At 47.5% G+C, this 21,154-nt stretch overlaps 2 protein-coding genes across 2 annotated transcripts; one reads left to right on the top strand and one right to left on the bottom strand.

The window, feature by feature from the left end:
• Positions 1-355: 355 nt before the first annotated feature.
• il22ra2 (interleukin 22 receptor, alpha 2) lies at positions 356-3,014 on the top strand. Its single transcript, XM_040179110.2, has 6 exons — positions 356-632; positions 1,134-1,254; positions 1,356-1,537; positions 1,618-1,760; positions 2,010-2,169; positions 2,408-3,014. Exons 1-5 carry the CDS (start codon positions 575-577, stop codon positions 2,157-2,159), a joined length of 654 nt encoding a protein of 217 aa, XP_040035044.2. The 5' UTR covers positions 356-574; the 3' UTR covers positions 2,160-2,169; positions 2,408-3,014.
• A 196-nt stretch (positions 3,015-3,210) lies between these two features.
• Positions 3,211-21,110, bottom strand: map3k21 (mitogen-activated protein kinase kinase kinase 21). The gene is made up of 9 exons (XM_040179109.2): positions 19,322-21,110; positions 10,813-10,993; positions 10,571-10,719; positions 10,251-10,426; positions 8,749-8,989; positions 8,526-8,648; positions 7,024-7,174; positions 6,849-6,943; positions 3,211-6,676 (listed from the first exon to the last, which is right to left on the bottom strand). The coding sequence occupies exons 1-9, from the start codon at positions 20,112-20,114 to the stop codon at positions 5,526-5,528; spliced, it is 3,060 nt and encodes a 1,019-aa protein (XP_040035043.2). The 5' UTR covers positions 20,115-21,110; the 3' UTR covers positions 3,211-5,525.
• Between the last annotated feature and the right edge of the window lie 44 nt (positions 21,111-21,154).

Genomic DNA, 21,154 nt, shown 5'->3' with positions numbered 1-21,154 from the left:
GACACAAAGTGGAACCATGAAGTAGATAAGATGTGGGCCCTCCACCTTTCTCTCTGTTCTCAATGAGCATGAAACACGTTTCCAGTAAACTGTTCTCATATGAAGAATTTATTAACGGGAATTATTGATTCAATAATAAAACCAGAGCTGAGCTGCTTTACTTTCATTCATTTGAGTGGAATTGGGTCAATGCATTTTTCTTCTATAGCGAGTCAAAATGTGAAAGTGAAAAATGACTTTTCCAGAACATTCACGAATACTTCATCATTTCAAATGAAAGCGATGTCATTCAAATCCACAGAACAACAGCTTCCTGTCTTCTGGGTCCAAACATTCTGGAAAAGTCAAAAAATTTCCATTTGCATTTCACAGAAACGGATGAGAAATATACACGTCATAAGGTGACGATGGGGAAATGCATTTCTTTCCCTCAAAAGCGTACTTCTGTGTCAAAACACTCCACGTGTGCGTTGTGTCACATGCTGGAAACGATGGCATTTAAAAACAGGAAGTCAACTTAAATAAAAGGTGTCCGCGTCCTGCGCAGCATCAGTCCAGTGACCTCGGCCGCGCCATGACTGACCTTCTGCTCCGAGTGGTGCTGCTGGGGAACCTGGGCGCCACGGGTCCAGGTAACCGCCGACTAACACGCGTGTTTTGAGCCTTGTGGATCGTTGTTGTCTCCAAATGATTCAATTTTAATGTCACACAGATGATGATTGTGTTTTTGTTTTGATTTTTAAACATCAGCGATCAGCTGAGAGGAACTTGGCAGGTTTAAAGAATGTAACTTTAGGCCTGTTGTTCTCTATTATAACAAACTGTTTCCTGTAAGATGCGAATAATGACATTGAAATGTATAAATGTGGCCTCGACGTATCATCAGGGTTCTTATGGATCAGATGTGACCACACGATGTGCCGGGTGTGTAGTAAACAGGAGCACACGTGCATGAGGTTCTTTTAGGGAGAAACAAAGTCCTGGTTGATCTCTGATGCTCACTATGTAACACTCACTGGGAAGCTGTTTCTACTAATTCCAAACTTAAGAGCTTCTGTCTAATAACGTCTGTTGTTCTTTTACTAACCAACTAGACAATAATGGACTGATGGTTCTATCTCGTCATTCTTCAGCTCCCCTGATGCTCGCTGCCCCCACCGGGGTGAGGTTTGACTCTGTGGACTACAGGAACGTTGTGCACTGGACTCCAGCCTCCAACAGCTGCTCGCTGCAGTACCACGTCCAGTGGAAGATGTGAGCCATGACACACGCACGCACACACACACACGCACGCACGCACGCACATGCACGCACACACACACAACAGAGAGTAAAACGCTCTCTCTGCCCTTCAGTTACGGCGAGCCTCAGTGGTTGGACGCGCCCGGCTGTCAGTGGATCCACAAGACCCGTTGTGACCTCAGCGCCGTGACCTCTGACCCCAGAGAGTGGTATTACGCCAGAGTGCACGCTTCCTGCCGGCCCTCCGGCAAAACGGCCTGGGCCCTCTCGCCGAGGTTCAGCCCGCGCTGGGACAGTGAGTGTTTTCCCTCCTCCTCCGTCTCCTATTTCTCCTCCTTCATCAAACTAAATCCTCGTGTCGAAAAAACCCCGCAGCCGAAATCAGCCCCCCTGTCCTGAGGCTGGAAGTCACGAAGCGGGGGATCGTGGTCCGTGTGAAGCCCCCCAGGCTGACGGTCCGCAAGAAGCACGGCGACCTGCTCCACGAGATCTACCTCATCCACCCCGGAGGACGGGAGGTACACACACACACACACACACACACACGGTAACAGTTGCTTTTCTGTCTCTTGGAGCAAATATAATAAAGGTAATGAAATGTACAGAATATTAAAACCATCACTACTCTTACAAAGAGGAAGCAGAAGAGTTAAAAGCAGAAGAACAACAACCACAAAAAGCAAGAATATTACCAACCATAAATAGCAAAGACCATAAAAGGAGCGCACGCCACTGGTTACGTGACACGGACCTTCTCCCCTTGGCAGGAGGTGTTTGAGATGATCTGCTGCTCCAACAAGCTGCCCCTGAAGAGGCTGAAGCACAACGCGACGTTCTGCCTGCAGGGACAGACCGTGATCCCCCTGCAGGCCAAGAGCAGCGGCCGCAGCGCCGTGAAGTGCGTCACCACGCTGTGACCACACACCAGTACGCGCGCACACACACACACACATTGTCTGAGTGTGAAGGGAAACCTCTCCGCTGTAACAAAACAAATATTACAAAAGTCAAGTGTCAGTTGTCGCACAACGCGGTGAGACAACAGGAGGGGAGGGAGATTTTCTCCACAATGACACCATAAGGCCCCCCGGCACTATTTTTAGGTTTGTAGAGCTGTGATGATGTAATGTAACTGGAGGGTCATTCATCTTTCCCCCCCCTGTAGTCACACGAGGCAACGGCGGACGTTCCAGCGGTTCAGCGCCGATCACCCGTCGCTACCTCGACAGCAGCAGACATAAACAACCTCACGATACAAGTGCAGCACTTTATTCTGAGAAGCATCAAGGATCCGACCCGATGAACTTTCTGTCCCTGCATTGTTTCAGTGAAGATTCATTTACATTTAAATTGTTGATAATCTTAACTCAAGGTCCACTTTGCTGCTGATGCTGTTCACAAAATAACTATTGAGTAGAACCAGAGTTTTGTATGTATAATATATGTGTTTTTGTGCTTTCATGGAGACCAGCTCATCTTTCACTACAGAAACACTACAAGGACAATGAAGTAGAGCAGTTTGTGTTACCTTCCAACTGACTACGGAAAAGCACAAATCATCACACACGATATCAGTGAATCACACGTTTAACAATCTTCTCTTCTTTGTCTCAACATTTGTATTCATTTGAATGGAAAAACAAATAATTTGGTGAATGAGTGACCCCCGAACTATTTGTTTGCACACAACACTCAACGAATGTTCAGATACACAACGTGGAGATAAATTGTGTCTTTGTGGATCATGTCAAAAATAAACGCCACATTGATCACACTGGTGTATTCTGTCAAACTGCACAAACTTTTTGCTATTACTCATTTACAACTTAAATTTTTTCTATGACTATGCTATGACTTTTTTCAAATACTATCATCTTAATTACTTTTTATTCCATGAATTTTAAAAATGAAGAAAACAGCAATAATTGTAACAACAACAACAACAACTTCAAAAGAAAAACAAGTCGACGAAAGCCTCGATTTAGACTTTATTCAAAATGTCGATAAACTTGTTCAATTAGGCGTGAAACAACCAATACTGTAAAGAGACTTAAAAACGTCCACTGAACCGGATCCAAAAGCGCCTCATTCAGCGGGACGTCTCTTCTCGCCGCTGCTCCTCTGAGGTCGTCTGTCGAGTTCTCGTTGGTTTAGTGGTTTTGGTCCTGAGGACAAAGAGGCCGTGGTGCTGCTGGAGACGAGTTTGGTCCCAAAGCCTGAAGGCGTTCCAGGTGCAGTGGAATGTTTTTCGGGGCGCGTCGAGGCGTCGTTGACCTCGGTGGACAAAAATTGTCTTCGTCAGCTGAAGGCCAACTGAGGACAAACTGCAGAACTCAACTTCAAAACAGAAATACAACATTTTCAGGGGGACACACAGCACCAGTGCATTATGGTATTTACAAATAACCTTAATTCATTAAAAAATAAAAGTAAATCCAGTGATATCTTGGCTTGTAAACTGCCCTTTTAACAGCTTGATTATTAGTAAGGCTTTTACAGTGTTGCTTGACAGTCAGTGGTCACAAAATACAGAACACGGGGAACTTCCCATTCTAAATGATCCGAAGATGCCACAGTGATACACACACACATCAGCATTACAATTATATCTACACAATTTGAGAGTTCACAACTCACTGTAAACACGCTTGGTTTTGTCCTCTGAAAGTGGGAAACACTTGTCAACTTGTCTTCATTCATTAGAAATAAAGACCGCAGTTAAAAGTCGAGGGGTAGAATCCCTCAAAAGCTACATAATGAAGTTCCTTTGTTCGGGCTTTAAGGGAGCGACCACGGCGGCACAGTCAGACCTCCACACGGACACGCGTGACGTGTCCTTCACCTGGTTTACGTTACCACAATGTTTCTGTCCTCTAACGTCTCCAGACCTTCCTGAGCTGTGATGAGAAGGCTGTTGGCTATGTGTTTGTTTCATGCTTCATAAGATCTGGAACTTGGAAACAAAGCAAAACCAGTCAGGTAAATTAAATTAATTAAACTGAGATGAATGTCAATGTTTAGCTTTAAAAAGATTTTTTTTTTTTTAAGAGGGGGGAGGAAAGAAACCTCAAATTATACAAAGTGGAATGCTCATAATAAAGAGTATGTGAGAACTTTTAGGGTTTCAGGGTAAAGTATTCCTATTTCATGCACTTGATGTTTCCACAAAATTCATCTGAGATTGTGCAGCGTCATTGGATGAGAAATTCATTTTCGAGCAGGTTTTCCTGACATAAACATTCGTGGCCAAAGTGTCGTGAAACATTACCCCCCCCCCCCCCCCCCCCCCCCCCAAAAAGGATGTTCTATAAATACACTCAACACTCAACACAACTGAACTTGTTCGCTTTGTAGCTCTTCTTCCAGCTGCTTCTCTAAAAGCTTTAGGACTGAGGGCCGAACATACGCTCCAGTATGAAGCCTGTCCCCGGAACACAAACGGTACTGCAGCATCGCTGACTTTTAAAACACAAAAAAGCACAAATGAAAAAAAAAGCATCAGAAAGATATGGGATAAAAAGAAATATTTACAAAACAAGACATAGGTTGGGGTTTTTTTGTTCAACATTTTAAGGGTACACGCATGATTCTCGAGTCCAAAAAACAAATCTAAAAGCGCGATCGCACAACTTCAAAAACCGACATGGAATGTACGTCCTGCTGGTCGCTACGGTCAAGTCTCTTCATATTAAATTACCTATAAAAATATATATATAAATAAAAAGGTGAGGGTATTGTGTTGCGAAAGCTGCAGCGGCGGTCAACGTTTAGCTGCACCGACAGAGGAGGAAGGTAACAAAAGGGAGGAGGGGGAGACGGAGGGGGAGACTGAGGGGGAGCCGAGTGAACGAAAGATGGCTGTCGAGCATCCAGTGACCAGGAGGAGGCGCCGAAAGTTCACAGCGGACGTCGCAGTCCAGACCAAAGAGAACCGACCACGGCGGCTGGAAACATTATGACACGTGTAACACTGCAACGCTAAAAATACCTTCAACATCCGGAAAACTAGCGGTTGATAACTGGGCCAATTTGGGAGGGGGGGGGGGGGGGGGGGGGGGGGGGGGGGGTTGGAGGGGGAGGGGCTCCAAACACGTTATCGTTGTTGATCAAGGAGTTTGCGAATTCGTCGTCATCCCGTCGGTCTTTGGTCTGATCTCAAATCTCGAACCGGAGAACACTCGACATTCCCGAACCGAGACGAATGTTTTTAAGGACAGAACTTTTAAAGGAAAACCGGGGGTTGGAGGGGGGGGGGCAGCTCGGTTTGCTGTGTGTGTGGCTCCCTAGGAGAGGAACCCTTTCTCCAGCTCGAAGACGGACGTCCTCCCCGGGGAGCTCTGGATGCGGCACAGCGGCACGGTGCAGTCTCGTTTCTGTCCCTCCGTGTCCACGTCCAGCAGGGAGCAGCCCGTCCCCACGTCCGCGGTCAGCACCACGCTCAGGTTCTGGGCCGCCTTCCCCCCGGAGTAGTGGCCCAGCGAGTAGCTCTTGTTGCGTCCTCGCAGCAGGGCCCAGGTGTGCGGCTTGGCCCGGAAGGACACGGGCCGCGGCCTGGCGCAGGCCTCGCCCCCCCGGGGCCTCTCCGACGGCCCCTCCTGCGCTCGCTCGTGCTTCTTCTGCGAGGCCGGAGGGGCCGGAGTGGTGGCGTATTTCTTTCTGCGCAGGCGGGTCCCCGTGTTGTGGTTGCTCTGCTCCGGCGGCTGGCTTTGGGTTTGCAGCGGCGTCCGTGCGTTGGCCGCGGCCCTGTTATTCTGGCCGGCGCCGGCGTGGTGATTGGCGTCCGCGAGCTCGACCGTCCCGGACCTGGAGGGCGACGCCTCCGCCGCGGACTGCGGGGGGCTCCTGGCGGAGTGGCTTTCCATGATGGCCGACATGGAGATGAGATTGACCGGCTGGGCGGCGGCGGCTTGGTTCGCCGGCGCCTCCTCCTTTCGCGGGCGACCACCCGGCGGCGAGGTGCTGCGGCGGAAGCGGGTCGCCCGCTGAAACAGGCCCTCCTTCTTCTTCTTCTCTTTCTCCTCGCGCTGCGGCTCGCCGTCCTCCCCGGGGGCGGAGTTCTTGAGCGCCTCCCTGATGTCATAACCGAGCACGACCGACGCCAGCAGCGAGCCGCAGCCGTACAGCACCGAGTCGGTCTTGCGGCGGGCCGACGCCCTCTTCAGGCTGTTGGTGGGGGTGACCTGCGGGGTGGTGGAAGTGGAAGAGGTGGACGTCGTGGTGCACGGGTCTTCCGGGGCCTCCGGGGTGCCGCCCCCACCCGCCGCCCCGACCCCAGAGTCTCCCGCCCCGCACGGCCCCCCGGGGCTCTGGGGCTGCTGCTCGTCCCTCCACAGAGGCAGGTCGATGTACACCTGGTTGGGGAACTTGAGCGGTTTTGGCTTGGAGCTGCTTTCGGGACTTTCCTGGGAGGAGGCCTCGTCTTTACCGGCCCCCGCTGACGACACAGAGGTGGAAATCAGCCAGCAGAAGCGTTACACAAAAGTACTTAATTGTCTTTGTGTGACAGACGTTAAAAGGAAAACGAGGGTTATAAGTAATCAAACACAGAAATAAACGCGTACAGACGATCACAACGTGCGCGGCATCACGCGGGATTTTCAGCTCACTTTGTTCAGCAAACAGGGCCGAGAGGGGGACAGACTTCTGGGATTTGACCAGGCTGGTGGACCAGGGGTTACTGCCGTCTGACAGGGGACGCACTCTGGAGACACACAGAAGTATAAAAACATCACGCACAAAACACCAACCCGTGTGTGTGTGTGTGTCTGTGTGTGTGTGTACCTCTCCGCAGCAGCAGGCCTCTCTTTGCTCTGTACTGAACTGGGCCCCCAGGTTCTTCCTTTCTTCTTGATTCCCCTTTTCACATCGTCAAACTCCTCTGGCCTGAAGAGGGCGCTGCGGCCCCACGTGCGGTTGCTTTCGTCTTGGGTAACTGTCGACACAACAACAGACAGAGAAACCCGTGTAGACACGTTAGTACGATTATTTTAAAATGTACAGTCCATCCGTAAAACCTCAGTAAATACACTAATACAGACTAAATGTTAAATAAGCAAATAATTAGTCGTGGGTGTTCTCTCATAAGAATGTATTTCAAGGCAGTTATACACTGGATGGCTTTTTAGCTTTTACCTTAATAACGGCATTGATTTAGGAAGATTCAAAGTGACTATTTTCTATAAATATACTAGAAAATATCACCAATGTAAACCTTTATTTGTGAAAAGGAAATCAAAACCTCCAAAAAGCATGAAAACCAAAGCTGTTGCAAAAGCTTACGGCTGTTGTGATGGCAGCAGACACGGGAAATCAAAATTATTATTTTTTTTAATTAAGATGATTGAAATAGAAATTTTGCAGAATCCGAAAGTCTACGCCGTAAATTGCTACCAAGAATAATACCAGTGAGAAAAACCAGCACACCCCAAGGCCGCACATTAGAAAAACCTCGTCAATCAGCCAACATGATCCCCACAGACGTCAAACCCTCTCATATGTCAGAGAAGCCAGACATCACGAGCAGCACGCGGGAAGCCGATCGCTTCGAGGCCGCGAGCTCGCTGGTCAGATCGACGTTATGTTGGTAAACATACAAACCGTCCCTCCGCATGTGGGACATCGCTGGGGAGGGAAGTAAACCAGTTACCTCTGACCAGCGTGAGACAAGTTGACTCCTAGTTTTTACTGCGCTAAAATGTAGTTGAGAGACAGGTCAATGACAGTAAGGAAATGATAAAAGAATATATATATATATATATATAAGAATATATATTCTTTTAGATTAAATACTATAGATATTTGGGACGTTTTTTATAATATAGTACACTTTTTGTTATAATAAATCACATGTATCCATTTAGTGAGATGTGTTCCAATACATGTTAAAGTAAAACTATCAAAGAATTTAAAAAAGTGCATTATTTCTTGGTAGTTAGAATAATTGTTTGCTCTTCATTTAATTGCATGTTTTGTGCACCTATGTTTCTGTGTTGTCTCTCACGCGCGCACAAAGACACACACACACTCGCGCGCACGCAGGTCATGAAATATTCCTCCCATCAAAACAAACAGCGATTCTGAGCCACAATCGGCGCTTCACGTCTGAACATCATCATTGCGCGTAGATGCTGAGCAGGAAGTTGTTACTGGCGGGCCGTTGGTGCGTGACCAAACTGTCCAAACAACTGGCTGCTCGTGGCTCGGGAGCTCTCGTTCACACGCCTCTCGCCGCCGGGACACTGGAACTGCTGACTACTTAAGAGAACAAAAGGAACAGGACTCACGCTGAATGGCTCGTAGCCGGGGGATGAGCGTGGGGCTGCTGGGAGGAGAGGAGCTGGTGCTGTGAAGGCTCCGCCTCTTGTCCATGGAAGGCGAGGCCTGCACAGTGATCTTATGCTGGAAGTCTGCAAAATGCAATATACAACTAATTGATATTTGAAGAGGAAACGGCAATGAAATGAAAGTGTGGATTTGGGAGAATAAATGTGCGGCGCGTTCCCCCACCTGAGGGCAGGCTGATGCGGTTTCCGTCCTTCAGTTTGAGGCGGGAACGCTTGAATTTGCCTTTCCTCTTCTTCACGTTGGGCTTGTCTTTGTTGAGCTGGAAGATGAGGATGTTGAGCTCCCTCTCCAGCACGTTGATCTCCCGCTCGGCCAGCTGCTGCTCGCGGCGCTTCAGGAGCTCCTCCTGAGACTTCTGCTGGAGCGTGGCCCGCGTCAGCTCCTCCTCTCGGGATCGCAGCTCCTGGAGGAACGCGGCGCCGGGACGCACGGGTCGTTAGATCGCACAGACACGCCTTTTTTATGAATGTTTCTCAGCCGGTAAGACACAACTCTCTTGTAAGACCGATGAGAATGCATTGCAAATCAACAGGTGGTAACACGTCTCATGAATCATTACACTACAGGTCATTTAGCTGACACTTTTTACCCAAAGCGACTTACATCGCATTTTTTAACCCATGGCTATTTACATTTTTCCCGAGGGGAGCAATTAGGGGTTAGGTGTCTTGCTCAGGGACACGGGGGCTCAAACCGCCAACCTTGCGGTTCCCAGCGCACCCTCTCTACTCCACGCGCCACCATCGAGCCTATGAATCCTATGTAACAAGGGGAAAAACAGAAAAAGGAGGCAGCAGTGTATTGAATAACGCTTCCTTCAGGGAGATTACTGCCTGCTGTTTCAGGCCGTTTTTACCAAGCTAACCAGTCACGTCCCCCCAATTTCCCTTTAACTGCTCGCAGTTGAGTAATAATAATCCTTACTGGATGACTTGCATAAAGTAGCTTTCCAGTCAAGCACTTCGGCCACCCACCTAGACGCAGATTACTGCGGGGCGTTTGGGGGAAGGTAATGTGCCATGTGTAAATGTTAGATTATGCTCTAAGCTATTTGTTTCTTCCTTCTCATGATTTATGGTTTACATAACAAACAAGCTTTATAGGGCTTTTTAAGGCCTTATGTGATTAACACAAAAGATACGTGTTAAAAATGTGGTTTAACACAACAGAACATTTCTAATAAATTAATGTATAACACTAAAAATATATAACTATCAAATAAAAAAGGCATAAATTAAAGTTTTAGGACTTTTTAGTATCTGTGTCATTCAGTTCACCATTTGTTGACTCAGCTCTTTGTGCTGATCCTGCAGTCTCTACAAACACTAATTACCCCCCCCGCTTTAAGCCAGCAATGGGAGACTTAAACAGGAAGCAGATTAAGGTTTTAACAAGGGGAAGCCTGCTGAAGCGCCCGGGCATTAATCACACTTTTTGTCTAACGCGCAATTAGCGTTTCCACTGAAAGTAACCAATTAAGTCCATAAAAAGCTGCCCAAGCTCAGATAAACCTCAGCAATCAGTCAACGTGTGTTACTACTGGTGTGTAAAAATACAGACACAAATGAGGGATGGAAGGTCTGCCTCATAATTGGCACGTCGGGTTTCTAACTTCTAACCACATCTGGTGAGGAAGCTGTAAGGTCTTCATCGCCCCGTCCCACCTTCTCTTTGGTCCTGAGCTCGTCAAACATCTCCTGGATCTCCACGCGCCAGTCATCCTGCATGCTGTGGAAAGAGTCCTGGGGCATGGTGGCCATTACCGCCTCCTCGATGGCCGACAGCTGCTCCAGGATGCAGGAGAAGGAGGGACGCACGTGGGGGTCCTGGTCCCAGCACTCTGGACGAGCACACACACACACGGTACATGTTAGTTAGGTACATAACTGCGTGTAACGGTCGTCTCATGTCATTCTGAAGACAAAAGTCCATTGAACCGTTTCCGTCCCGCAGCATTATCATTATGGTTCCGTTACACATTTACCTTCCATGAGCTTGGCGAAGGGTTCGGGGCAGGTGGAGGGGATTGGAAGAGTTAACTTATTGACAGCCACTCCGTAGGCCACAGCCAGGCCGTCTATCCCGCGGTACGGAACCTCCCCCGTGAGCAGCTCCCACAGCAACACGCCATAGCTGACAACGCAGGACATTTAGCAGGAGGGTCAGTGACACGGTTTGATAAATGCTTGCTGGGGTGTGCTGCGTCCTGCGCGCCATTTGTCGTACCTCCACACGTCACTGCCTTTGGAGAAAAGAGAGGACTTGATCACCTCGGGGGCCATCCACGAGTAGGTGCCCGCCGCCGACATTTTCGTGGTTTTGTGCCACTCCCTCGCCAGGCCGAAGTCCGTGATCTTCAGGGTCTTCCTTCCGATGTCGTCGTTCTCGATCGTTTCAAGTAATAAAACTGAGAAGAGAGAGGGACTCGTCAGTGAGTGACTGAATGAAATGGTTCGGGATGAAAGTGACAGATGTGACGGTTGCGGCCGTGATATTCGCTATAAGACCTGACTAAAGACCAAGGTGACATTTTTGAATGTCTTGTTTTGTCCAACCAGCAGTTCAAAACTGAAAATAGATCCCAGACTAACTTTCTATTCAATCTTTTCATCACAGTGAAAAAATATTAAAATACAACCATAACTGACAAACCTTCCTCTCATGTCTTTGTCAAAAAGACGCGAGTGGTGCGTATCAGCCGCCAAAGTCAAGACTCCTTGATGCTTTTGTTCGCTGTTATTTATCAAAATGTGCATTTGCCTCTGCAAAGATCTCGTGTTACAAACTGTCCCATTTCATGATTTACAGGCAGGTCAGTGTGGACATGTCTTATCAGCTGTGGACATTTAACAGCATGTCATTTCAACTTGAGTCAAAGATATTTCTTAAAGTGGTTTGCCGAGCGTCACTTAGGTGGGAAGATGGTGGGAAAACTTCCTGTGCGAAGGTAAACTAGTGGAGGCGTTGAGACGAGTTCCCGACCCGACACGCAACGTGCATCACAGCGCACACCTGAGAAGGTTGCTCAGTTCATAAGGCTGCTTGTTAACAGCTTCCTGCAGACGCTCTGATCTGTGAGAGTGGAAGTGGGACTCGAGTGGAGCGGCTACACGGTGTCGGTCACTGACCTTGGATTCGCTCCGTCAGACATTGGACTGAATGTGCAACACACACACACACACACACACACACACACACACACTTTAAGTTTGGTCTTTTCCACTATTTAAGATTAAATGGTTCACCTGAAATACACTTCGTGACCCTAAAGCCTGGCTGGACACACATTGTGATCATTACAAACAATAGTGAATGTGTGCGGCCAGGAACAGAAGATTGACGGCTTGATGGAAGACACACAGAGAACGGATGTTGTGAGCTGACGGATCTTGATCTTGTTTATTGGATGAAATCCAAAAAGGACGAACATTGAGAACAAGCTTCTAAAATGAGGATTTATGGTTTTGTTTTAGTTCATTTTTGAACGCCTCACCTCTGATCCCAAAGTTTGGCTTAATTTGTAATTCTTTTTTTACTACAACCTAAAATAAAATCGGCTCAGTGGACACAGACAGACACACACAAAGGGTGGACTGATTTTGCGCTGCGTTTTAGGCGCAGTGAGACTCCTATGGGTTCTACTAATAACAGGTATTGGTGCCATTACCCCCCTCAGGCAAGGAGGGGATCCTCTGCCCGGGCTGCAACAATAGGAAACCCATTACAAACAGGTTTCACCAGACCAATGATATACTACTTCTTGTTGTCAGGTTCCCGCTCAGGGACCTCGTAGCGCGTATGAGGACTTACGCCGGGTTAGAAGAACAGTAGTCTTGGGATAACCCCTTCTGCATTGAGTGGCCTATAGAATTTCACGGCAAATGCTTCCTTTGTAGCGCCGCGATCCTTCAGTCAGGCCCCTAGAGGTTTCACTCGCTCACTCTACCCTCTAAAAATAGGAAATAGGTCATTGAGGCTGCAGCTATTACTACTTAGAATGTTTTTTAGCCTGCTAGTTGTTTTTGTCAATGGATCGTGGATTGTAAAAAGTCTACGACAGGACTACTGTCGCTTGTCATTGTATGCATGAATTCTCTGATATAAATGAAGGTTATTATTTACATGTTTACATTACAGGTCATTTAGCAGACGCTTTTATCCAAAGCGACTTACATTACACTTTAAACGCATGGCTTTTTCACATTTTGCCCAGGGAGCAATTAGGGGTTAGGTGTCTTGCTCAGGGACACTTCGACTTGAGACATGGGGCAGCTGGGACTCGAACCACCAACCTTGCAGTTCCCAGCACACCCATGACGACCCATGTTTACATGAGACATCAGTCATCAACATTCACCGTTTAAGCAAGATACTACAATCTCAATTAGAAAATAATGTTGTTCTTTTTTTTTTAACGTTGGAGGCATGGAAACGATTCATGCTACTTTATCATTGGTTGCTGTAGCATACTGGTGACAAGACGATTTAGGTGATTTTTTTGTCAATTTGGTTAATTTGATGGTATTTAAGGAGCCGCCGACGAGCCCCTTCAGTGGGGCAGCGGCTCAGAAGCACGGCATAAAGGTACAGCACGTAGCATAGATTGCATCCTTTTAATGGGTCGATAGTTTTACACAATTTCTGCATTTGATTTCTGTACCAAAACACTTCTGCTATTTACACATATTTACCAAATTCCAATTCAAATACTCAGATGGTCTCTTGAAACAACACATGGATTTGCATTCAAAAAGAGGAACAAGATGTTCTGGCCAACTTCTATTTTGGGTAATCATAAAAGTCAAGCCCTAGGCAACACCCCGCCTTAAAGTTAGCACCTTTTAGAGCCTTCACACTGGTGCTAATGCACTAAATAAAGCTGCGGCTCGTCGTTCTTGGGTATTGTTTTGCGCGTTGGAAGATATGCTGAACAAGTTCTTTTGGGTTATTAGAAAAATAAATACAGGCCACAGAAAATGCCCGACATCTTTGAATTGGTTGGTATACTGGAGAAATATGGAGAAAATTATCCAACCACTAAATCCACAAAAGCTTGTAAACTGTATTTCTCTCCAAAATATTTGAAAAGGATACAGAATGGAATAAAAGCTGCGTACTCTATAATGTTATCATTGCCGTTATATTATCTGGTTTACCAATTGCATTAACTACATTTTTTTATTGCACACTGCAAAAAGTCTGGTGATACTTTTAGGTCTCAGTATATAGTTTACTATTTTCAATGGAGAAAATGTGGAGCAGCGTAATGCAATTGGAGATGGATATGCCCCACAGCCAGACCCCACCCTCAGTCCAACCCCCCTTTAATTCCCCTCCCCAAACAGTGGGTCTTGAGGCAGACATCTTTCAGGGTGGAACGGTGGGCAGATCAGAAGCAGAGCTGCTGCCTTCAAAGCGGCTCCCACGCTTCTTCCCATCGCCTATTCCCCCTCAAGGTAAAAAAAAAAAAACTTCTTTGGCAAACCATTTCTTCTCTATTCAACAAACTAAAATACCTCAGGTGTAACAAAGCTGCAGCAGGTATTTAAAAAAACAGATTAATAAAAATGTTTTGGAGCACTGTTGCCGTTTCCTCATTGAGTATACTGACTATTACTTATTTAAGTTTGTACACAAATTAACCTAATTTAAACTAAGTACTCATGTATTAAAAATATGGTATTTAGTATTCCATGTAATATCAAATATGCACATAGCAAGTCTTCAGTAGCGAGCAGTGCATTTGCAAAGCCAGTTCTCTTGGTTTACAGATAACAGGATCTAAAACGGTTCTTCTATATTGCACAATGTTTTAAGGCAAACTTTAAAAATGGTTTACTCCTCTACTACAACAAAGGTTTCCAATTAAACAGTATGTGAGCATATTCCTGGGGCCTCTCTCTGGACTGAGCATTGAGGCAACGTGGTTGCTGTAGAAATTGGGGAGTGCGGCCTCCTAACTTGCCGTGGCGGTATTTTCGTAACTGTGCCAACAGACTTAGCGCGAGAGTAAGAGGGCTTCCTGTAGTAAGCAGAAACAAGGCTGCGAAACATTCCCCGACTGGTCCGTCCCTGCCGCCTGCAACCAGAGTGGCCCCCGGGCTTTCTGGTTGATGGGAAAAGGATCAGGGTCTAATAGCTGGCTGAATCCATCCATCATGGTCACGTCTCTCCGGGCCACTTCCCCTTTGTCTGTCCCCTTCCTGTGCTGGTCTCGGTCCGTCTAAGCCTGAATTAACCCAGAACCAGGCTGATTAAAACATGACTAATGTTAGACGGCGTACGGCCGGTACCCATTGCCGTATCAGCATCTATCTACGTGCCGAGGAGACCGAGGCGATTGGTCGAACGGGAAAGCAGCCCTTGTCGGGCTGTGGGCCCTTTCCCTTTTCACCCGGCCCTCCAACAATAGGTGCAGTCAGGGAGAGGTCATAAAAAACACAGTGAAAGCATCTCCACTCCTCCTCTCTCCCCTCTGCCCATTCTCTACTCAGAGAAAAGACAGGCAGTAACTGTCTGTTTGTCACCGGGGGTAATTGTGGGAAGCCTGAGAAAAGTTGCCCTGCAGCACCTAGTCAAGCTTTGCTAACTCCTCTTGGTTCCTAATTATGATAGAAAAATTACACGAGTTAAAAAACAAACTAGTCTCTAACGATACATTTTGAGCTAGATACCAACTCTACCCCCTTTGTTTGAGTTCATTAGGACCCAGTAATGAAAAACAAGATTTAAGGGGTCTCCTTTGCTGTTCCCACAGACGCGAGGTTGTTCAAATAGACCAGCAGTTAAGTCGAGTCTTTTCACACCCAACCCAGACTAAATTAAATGGAAGATGCATGGAAATACGCCAGCTAGGAATGTGTGAGAGTTGCATCAATCTTTAAAAAGCATATTTTCAATTGCAAAACCAGTTGGCTTTAAATGTCAACTATAGCGAGAAAGAAAATAATACCACCGCCACATAAACCACAATGTAAGTCAACTACTCCAGTCAGCACAGTCCTTCCCACGAGGGCTATTTTCATCAAATAATCCAAATCAGAATGGTTGCTTAAAGGGATTTTTAAATGAATGTGACTACTAAAAACACTTTTATTCCTACAACACGTATAGGGATGGAAACAACAGTTGCAGATGTCCTCTGCACATGCAGACCTTTTCCCCTGGTTGCTGCAACAAGTGGGTCATAGTATCCTTCAATAGTATACGTCTCCGTCAAATCTGTATCTGTCAAACCAACAGAATGATGGAGGGGGAGATGGGGGGGGGGGGGGGGGGGGGGGGGCACACAGATGCAGCGTGATGGAGCGGAACAATAGCTTAAGATTGATGGGAGAATGCCGCTGCACACGCTCCACACTGAACTCAGTCCGTCTTCATGGCATTCAAGCACACATTCCTGACATACCGTCTCTGCATCAAAATGCCAAACTCCAAAGTTAATGTGGGCTCTGCGTGCTGGCTCAGGGCCAGGTTTCAGTGGGGGTTTTTTTTTTTTTGCTCTATGAAAACTTCCACAGCTTTGTTGACGGAGAGTTTAAATCCAAATTGTACGGTGCAACAAAAAAAAAAGGGGGGGGGGGGGGTCAATGAAATGATTGATACGAGAACAAACAACAAAGTTCCAAAAAAAGGTGGTTAACAGAAGAACAAAAGGACCAGTAAATGTATCCTACTGAACATAACTTATGTATCCACATGGGCTAACATGCTATTGAGGATATTCGTTCATTACATTGAAGTGTATTTTACTCTCCTAAGCTTTCCCACTTGGAGCCACAGAGTCAATGTTAGGCTGGTTATTTTACAACTAGTTAGATTTCCCATACTCCTTTTAATGAATACCTTTGTTACTACATCAATACAACAGTATAAGTAAACATGAATGTCGTCGTGGCGCAGGGGGGTAGAGAGGGTGCACTGAGAAGCACAAGGTGGTGGTTCTATGTTCCATGTCGAAAGTGTCCCTGAGCAAGACACCTAAACTCCAATTGCTCCCCGGGAAAAAATGTAAAAAAAAAAGCCATGGGTTAAAAATGTAATGCAAGTCGCTTTGTATAAAAGCGTCAGCTAAATGACATGTAATGTAATGATAATGGATGTCTATGGCACACAGGCTGCAGCTTCACACACAATACTTGGCAGGATAAATTCATGGTTAGTTGTAATTTGTTAAGGAAGTTTTCTTGATTCATAAACAAACATAAAGTGTCTTAAGTTTGAAAATTGCCCAAGCCAAGAAGTAGACGTGGACAATAACAAGGAGCCAGAGGGAGCAGAATGGAACAAGAGAGCGAAGGTAACTAAGGAGAAGAATAACGAAGTAAAAGGGGGAAACCCCCTCAGTTTGTGCCAATAAAAGAGTACCGCTGCTCTCTGGGAGATTAAATATGAACGGAACAAAACAAAACGAGGGCTTTGAGACCCTCCGAGTCCTAGCCATTCTTCTGGCCACAGTAGCCTAGCAACCGCTGCTTGACCAGTCCATTGTGCAAACGTATGTTAAGCTTTTATCCCTCATTAGCAACATTCCTCCCTGCAGGCCGGGATTTTACAGATTAGGTTGAAAAACACAAAAGAGATTGGACAAATCTTGCTGACTTCCAGCATATTACTTTACCGGCTAATCATTGATCAAATAGCTGCATGTTTGTCTGCGTGGAGCACGTGTACACGGAGAGTTGATAAATGGCAGTCTGAGGAGTAGAGTGAAGGTGGGAACGTTTGGTTGTGTACCTGTGTGTGCATTGGTCCGGGAAAAATACGGGAGTGAAATAAAATACCAAAACAGAAACATTGCAAAACACACGGACATTTTAATTAATAATTGAAAAAAAAAAAAGGGGGCAGATTGTAATCATATCGGTCTACCCCCCCGTGCGGATAATTCCCCCTCCTTTCATCCTCATTGACGGGCCAACGCCGCGACAAAGAGGCCGGCCCTCCCCAGCAGATGCAACAATTCCTGCTGGCTTCATTATTCTAGGTTTACGCTGGGAAAACAACCCATCACACCATGGGGGGGTGGGGGGGGGGGGGGGGGGGGTGTTTGTGTTTATGTGCCAGAGAATATTTTGTGAACTCAATGCACTGCCTCGAAGCAAAACACACACAGCTCCTTTCTTTCTCCCTCTATTTAGATAAGACAGTGTATTGACCACAGATGTACAGAATAGTGACTGTGGGACAAGCGACTACTAACACAACATATTACATGTAACACAAATATTCCCGTTTCACGGCTTTCACTGCAGCCTACAAATGCAATAAGCACGCTCCGGATGTTCTCTCGTAGTATTGGGTTACGTTCCCCACTCTTTACTTAAAGCTTATGCTGCCTCTATGTCACAGCGAAGTGGCAGGACAAACACACAGACTGGCGTTGGGGGGAGTTTGTTTGTGTATGTTCACCAAACATCCGATTATCTTAAACACTCGAGATGGCAGTGAAATCCTTTCTCTCCATCTGCCCCATTATTAACAGCTCCCATCTGAAATCCGTCTACTTTCCGGGTTGGGCTTGTCTACAGTGTTTAGTCCAGGCAGAATTGGGGCCACTACATGCGCAGAAAATGCACCGTTTTCGGAGTTTGTTTTGGTTTGAAAAAAAGAAAAAACTAAATCCAGATCTCTGCAACAATGGCTAATAAGTGATATAATCTCCAAGAGTGAACCCATGTTATTATTCTGCAGGAATATTATCAAAATATACAGGCATCACACCAAAGCCGCTTCCTGCACGTTCTCAGGATGCTAAGTCTGATCACAAAGGAATAAATAGTGTTTAGAGTCCTATTACGTACATAAACACACCTGATTTGAGGTGAGCAGTCTGTGTCAGTGGGTATGTGACTTTCTCGTCTAGTCATGTCCATTCATTATTCAGTCCTAGGAAACTAAAGTTAGCCGGCCTGTTGTCAGGTACCGGCCCACGAAGGAACCAGCAGGTTCCAACTATGTGACCCTGTACTCAGACGCCTGCAAACACTGATATTTTCCAGACTGCAGCAACTTTGTGGAAGTATTCCTCTACATTGACTACAGTTCACTATGGAATTCCCCGATGAATAAACAAAACGTTCCTGCACATTAAAGCCGTGAGTGGAATGTTTCTTCTTCTTTTTACCCTGTGACCTCTGGCATTAGCTCTGGTTGGTCAAGAACATGGCCTGACCGTGTGCACTGTGTGACTGGTTATGTGTTTGGTAAATCACTGACTTTATTTGAACAACATTTCAGCTGGGAGGGCGGGGGGCTGGGAAAGTGTGTGTTTTAAAGGAGATGGGGGGGGGGGGGGGGGGGGGGGGGGGGGGGCTGGGCAGCACAGCTGAGCAAACTCTTAATTTCACATCCTCTTGATGCTATCCCCCGCCACTTCATACACCCACAAAACATTTACACCACTTCTAAATCCATCCGGGGTAAAGGGCAGCACCGTGCATGTGTGAATTACCAGCAAACTGAATTCAGGACGCGATGACACAACACTGCATCCCGAACAACTTCAAAGTTGTCATCAATAACATAGAATAATTGCTGTGCAGGGGCACGCGTTTGAAAGGGTTAGGTCCCCAAATTAACTGAATTGCCACCACCACAAATAACTAAAAAGGTGGATGTGCAACAGGTGGAGGTTCCCCTCGTGGTGAGGTCTTGCCCCTGAAGTTGGCTCACTTGTTTTTAATGGATATCACACAAACACACACACACACACACACTTGGAACGTTTGCTTACTGTTGCTAGACTTGAGGTCGCGGTGGATGATGGGTACCACGGCCTCCTCGTGGAGGTACAGCATCCCGCGTGCTATCTGCACGGCCCAATTGACCAGGATGTGCGGGGGGATGCGCCTCCCGGTCAGCGCCCGGTTGAGCGTCCCGCCTCGGGCGTACTCCATGACCAGGCACAGGTTGGGCTCCTCCAGACACACTCCCTCCAGTCTGATGATGTTGGGGTGCTGCAGCATGGAGAAGAGCTTCGCCTCCTGCTTGACCCCGCCGGCGGTGGCGGTGATGTCCTCGTCCGGGTCTTGGCGAGCCGCCTTCACGGCCACCTCTTGATCTTTCCACGTGCCCCGATAAACTTTGCCAAATCCGCCCACGCCTATGATCTCCTCGAGCACCAGTTCACTGAAAGGGATCTGCGAAGGGGGGGTCGGGACTTGCTCTATCGCCCCCACCGACACACTCGTGGCGGGGAGACGGTAAATAGCGGGCTGGTAGGTGACATAGTTGGAGGGGAAAATCCCCACCCGGTGGTTGATTTTACCGGTCCACCATCCCTCGTCCCCGGAGATCGTCGCGTCTTTGGACAGCACCTCCACCACGTCCCCTCGCCGCAGGCTGAGCTCGTCCTCGCCGCTCGCCTCGTAGTCGTACGCGGCTGTCCACAGCGACCGAGTCGCGCACAGCGGCGCGGAGTGAGCGCACGCCCGGACCGCGGGGGGGTCCGTCCAGGCATGTTCCCCCGTCCCTCCGCCGCACGGCCGCACTTCGCCGTTCGGGAAAGCGGCCTGCGAGACATCCATTTCTCGGTGGCCGTGGTGGCACCATAGGGTGCAGAGGGGTGGGGGGGTGGGGACGGTGGCGTAAGGGATGGGGTGGGCTTTTTAGAAAACAAATGAAACACTGTAAAACGGTCAAATGGAACTTTTTTTGTTTTGAATCCTCATGTTGTCACACCGAAACGAGCCCCGCGGATGGGCATTCCGTGTCCAAAGTCCCGTGGGACAGCGAGAAAACGTCCCCGTCCCCCGAAACGTTATCCACGTCGCCACTCCGGGGGGAACCGTGGATGAGGGCGAATTACTCGCTAGCGTGGTTGCGGGCTACCGTTAGCCGAAAGACTGTATAGCTCATGTCAACACGAGTTTTAAAACGAATAATTCATATCTGTGTCAAATAGCCTCCGCCGGAAGAAGACAAACGGGTCCAGGACGTAGTCTGGGTGATGCTAATGAAAACTAGCTAAAAGTTAGCTCTCCGGCGATGGAGCTAAGTTTAGTTACCAAGTTTTCGCAGGTGCCGCAAGAGATGCACCTGCGCTGTCCCCTCCGACCGGGTAAAGTTAAGACTCCGAGGGAGAGGTTTCTCTCAGGAAGACACCAGTAGAGCTCATCTAGTCACCGAATACCGGCACGTAACGTTGACTTTCTCGTTTGTGGACTTTTAACGTGGAATTGTCAACGGCATTGGCTAGCGGGTTAGCTTAGCATAGGTCAGCTCAACGACCAGTAAGGCAGTTGGAAAAGTTGCTCCTCTTCAGCTTAAGATCGGTCGTTCCCAAGTGTGGCTCTCCTTCGCGGAGGAGACAAGAAAAGCCGACGTTTGGACACTCAAAAAAACATATAAAACATCCCGCATTGTAACGCAACATTGCGTGAATAAAAAAAATGAAAGAAAATCCGTCAACCTTTATCAAAACAATTCCCCCATCGCCACTTTCGCCAGTCGAAGTCGGACCCAGCAGCGGCTGTGGGAAGGAGCTGCGGGACGCCGCCGCTGCTCTCGCTGCCGGCTTGGATGCCCCCGGATTGGCGGATCGATGACACGTGACCACGGCAAAGGG

Source organism: Gasterosteus aculeatus, chromosome 6 (genome assembly GCF_964276395.1).
Source record: "Gasterosteus aculeatus chromosome 6, fGasAcu3.hap1.1, whole genome shotgun sequence".
Classification (NCBI taxonomy): domain Eukaryota; kingdom Metazoa; phylum Chordata; class Actinopteri; order Perciformes; family Gasterosteidae; genus Gasterosteus; species Gasterosteus aculeatus.
Note: the sequence above shows the minus strand (reverse complement) of the source record. Positions and strands in the feature narration are given on the sequence as shown.

Excerpts from the sequence above, each read along its gene's own strand:
- il22ra2 (XM_040179110.2), top strand. The coding sequence starts at position 575 with ATGACTGACCTTCTGCTCCGAGTGGTGCTGCTGGGGAACCTGGGCGCC. Across the intron at positions 1,538-1,617 it reads GTTCAGCCCGCGCTGGGACA|CCGAAATCAGCCCCCCTGTC; the intron begins GTGAGTGTTTTC and ends AAAACCCCGCAG. Across the intron at positions 1,761-2,009 it reads TCCACCCCGGAGGACGGGAG|GAGGTGTTTGAGATGATCTG; the intron begins GTACACACACAC and ends TCCCCTTGGCAG.
- map3k21 (XM_040179109.2), bottom strand. The coding sequence starts at position 20,114 with ATGGATGTCTCGCAGGCCGCTTTCCCGAACGGCGAAGTGCGGCCGTGC. Across the intron at positions 10,994-19,321 it reads CGACCTCAAGTCTAGCAACA|TTTTATTACTTGAAACGATC; the intron begins GTAAGCAAACGT and ends CTCTCTTCTCAG. Across the intron at positions 10,427-10,570 it reads CTTCGCCAAGCTCATGGAAG|AGTGCTGGGACCAGGACCCC; the intron begins GTAAATGTGTAA and ends GTGCTCGTCCAG.